At 37.4% G+C, this 3,304-nt stretch overlaps 1 protein-coding gene across 1 annotated transcript; it reads right to left on the minus strand.

The window, feature by feature from the left end:
- Positions 1–621: 621 nt before the first annotated feature.
- On the minus strand, positions 622–1,413 carry LOC145675336 (E3 SUMO-protein ligase ZBED1-like). The gene has a single exon (XM_081745736.1). The coding sequence runs from the start codon at positions 1,411–1,413 to the stop codon at positions 622–624; it is 792 nt and encodes a 263-aa protein (XP_081601862.1).
- Between the last annotated feature and the right edge of the window lie 1,891 nt (positions 1,414–3,304).

The raw sequence follows: 3,304 nt of genomic DNA on the forward strand, positions 1-3,304 counted from the left end.
CACGATTGAAATATTCCAAGCAAATAGTCTGTTCTGATTCGACTGAAGTTGCTGGAATCACCGTGAATCTTTTAGCAAGACATGCTAATTTTTGAAGCCGATGCTCGTTAAGTTTCGACCATTCAAGGCTGTTGCAACTTTGCGAAAGACACTGATTTGATTTATAAAGAGTAAGCTCATCTGTTACATTAGGACTTTTTGAACACGATGGAAATATTCCAAGCAAATAGTCTAATGCTGATGACCCAGCGATGCTGTGATAAATCATCTTCTGATCCTTCAGATTCTACGAGCATATCATGAACCAATCTATGGATATTTGTTTGCATTTTAAAATTCAGAAATGGTAATGATTTGTACTTTGAGTCCGAGAATGTTGCTAAGAGGTAACATTTCAGAACACTATTTGACAAAAATCTGATGATTCAGAATCGGATAATGCATCGAGCTAAAGACGCTTTCCTAAGTCAACTGATATTGAAGATTTCATGTTCTTAACAATTACAGAATCGGAAGGACATTCCTTCAGGTCGTTAGAAATAAGACCACAGCCTAATGGTAAAGCAAAAGAAATGGAACACTTTTGATCACACATAACTGTTGTAGCCATTTGCAGTGGCTTCAGTACTCGAACGATATCTTCCATGATTTGCCAGTTAATTGTAAATTCCTTGCATCCATAGGTTTAGTGACATTTCTATCAGAGAACACTGCAATTATTGCTTCTCTTTGCTCCAGCAACCGTTCGATCGTCGAATATACACTGTTCCAGCGAGTCTTTGTATATTGAATAAGACGATGCTTTGGTAACTTCAGAATTTCTTGTTTCTTTTTAAGCGCGACTAAAGCAGTGGTGCTATGTTTGAATTGCTCTACCACTTTGGTACATATTGAAATTATATTTGTTACCTCGATTTTCTCTAAACTGGTCAGTATGGATCGCTCCAATGTATGCGCCAAACATGATACATTGTAAACCGGCAACAAACATCCAGCATTAATCATATTCGATGCATTGTCGTGAACTAATGCAACTACTTTGTCTTTGATGCACCATTCCTCAATACACAGTTTAATAGCATTAGCTACATTTTCAGCTGTATGTCGTTCTTCTAGTTCAATTGTCTTGAGAACAAAATCTTCTGTACAGAAGTTCTTATACAGAGCATGACATGTCACTGTAATGTAAGAATCTGTTGCTCGAGACGTCCATATATCTGTCGTTAAAGCAACTACTTCTGCTTCCTGTAGCCTCTGTTGTACTTGCTCTTTCAGTTCAGAATAAAAAAGCTGCAAGCGTCTCCATAGTGTCCGCCTAGACGGTACGCTATAATTTGGTTCAAGAAAAGACATTAACTCCCGAAACCCTTTCTCTTCAATAAATGAAATTGGGAGTAGATCTGTTACTATCATGTTGCAATCCTTTTCGCAATCTGTTCTTCATGTTCTGGTGTGCACGGCCGGCTATTTTTAAGATACTTTACTATTGATATTTGTTCATACGTTCGCTTTTTATTATGTGTTTGAGGAACTCTAATTACATCATCACGCGTTTCGTCATTGGTGAAAGGAAACTTTCACAGTAGTATCTTCTGACATATTTCTGGCCTCAACACAGTCTGATGGTCCAGGAGAATCTTCAGAACTATCCGAATAGGAAGCTTCCACAAAGGTACTGTTGAAAAAGAAAATGACACAATATTATGTGTAAGCAAAATCACAATGTAATTCTATGAACAAATTAAATATAAACTTATTTTAAAGACAAAAGCAAAGAAATTATGAATATAAGCATTCAAACTTGTTTCAGTGTATTACTATTTGACTCATCAAGCCACTAAGAGGGTATGAATGCAACAGTTGTTTTGACAAATTTGCCTCAGGAGATTTGTTCGTACTTCCGCTGTCTTGAAAATAGGGTGGTGGGAAACTGGATGGCGTTCTGGTCATCAGCATCTTTGTAGTAAGTTATCAGAGAAGGAAAAATATCTTCCATAGAAAAAGAGATTCCATTCCATCTCGCCTAACGATTTATCAGTCACTGATATCTCCAAGAGAAGAATGTCAGCTATTTTAGGTGAGATGGGAATCCACATCTTGCCTAATCCCTTCTCGCCTAAAATGCGATAAGATACAAGGAGGGAATTTCTGCACTAAAAAGAGAATTCCACTACTAGCATTTTAACCAGATATTTTAATCAATATTTTCAATTTCTGTCAACTACAATATAAATATTTAATAAGTACTACACAACAAGAAAGCATAGGGGAGTGGGACGATGAAGTGGATGTAGTTCACTTTTGGTTGGTTTTGGGAAAGCTGGAAGGTGCTTAGCAGACAGGAGCTAATCAGAAAAGGATAGAAATATACATGATAGAAATATACAGTGTTTCAAAACAACACTGACAACGTTTGGGAGCAGATTCCTGACACCAAGATAAGACAAAAGGTATAGACCAACCTGGGTGTACAAATACTTCCTTCCGGTACTATGACCAGCCAAAAATCTGTCGGAAGATGCAAAAAAAAAAAAAAAAAAAAAACATAAGTCGAGAACAAAATGTCGGATCGAAGTTGGGGGAAAGGGAATGTTTATTATTTTTAGCCGTAGTTTCCATTAATACACAACTCGATGTAGTACAGAGCGGGGGCAAGAGTCACCCCAAAGAAATTGAAGAAATCCTGTGATATTTTATTAAACGTTGAGTATAATGACATACGATTAAACTAACTAAAACTAAAGACGATGTTTCAACTAACAAAAGTCTTAGGACGTGGTCCAAGTTACAAGAACCTCGTTAGAATTCGAAAAAGGAAAGATAAGTATATTTGATTGATCTACTTAGTCTCAGTACAGAATTGGCTATCGAGGAAGAACTGAAATTATATGAAATCCAAAACGTTTAAATATTATGCCTTCTAGGCTAATGAAGACAGACAAATCACTCACGGCTATGTGGGTAGCATACGGGATTTTGGCATAGGAGACCTGGCTCCGATTCCCGGCAGGAACGCAAGCGGTTTGAATCTCACGTTAATTCGTAGCTCCATGGCTCATATAACTTTGCTACCGAAGGAATGCTAAACTCAAATCCGATCCAATAATACAGACAGGTAATAGATGGAAGCTAATTATTGGAAAATAATTCGTGAAATGAGAATGTAAGTGAATTCAGATAATCCCGAGAAGACTCACTGGTACGATGGTATCCACCACGAACTTTTATAACCTGGGATCGAACGAGGTCCATCTCGCACCAGAAGTAAGCGCTCTATCACTAAGCCATCGTGACCATACTTTGG

This window comes from Thermobia domestica, chromosome 18 (genome assembly GCF_964235325.1).
Source record: "Thermobia domestica chromosome 18, izTheDome1.hap1.1, whole genome shotgun sequence".
Lineage (NCBI taxonomy): Eukaryota > Metazoa > Arthropoda > Insecta > Zygentoma > Lepismatidae > Thermobia > Thermobia domestica.

Coding starts and splice junctions, on each gene's coding strand:
- LOC145675336 (XM_081745736.1), bottom strand. CDS start 1,413: ATGATAGTAACAGATCTACTCCCAATTTCATTTATTGAAGAGAAAGGG.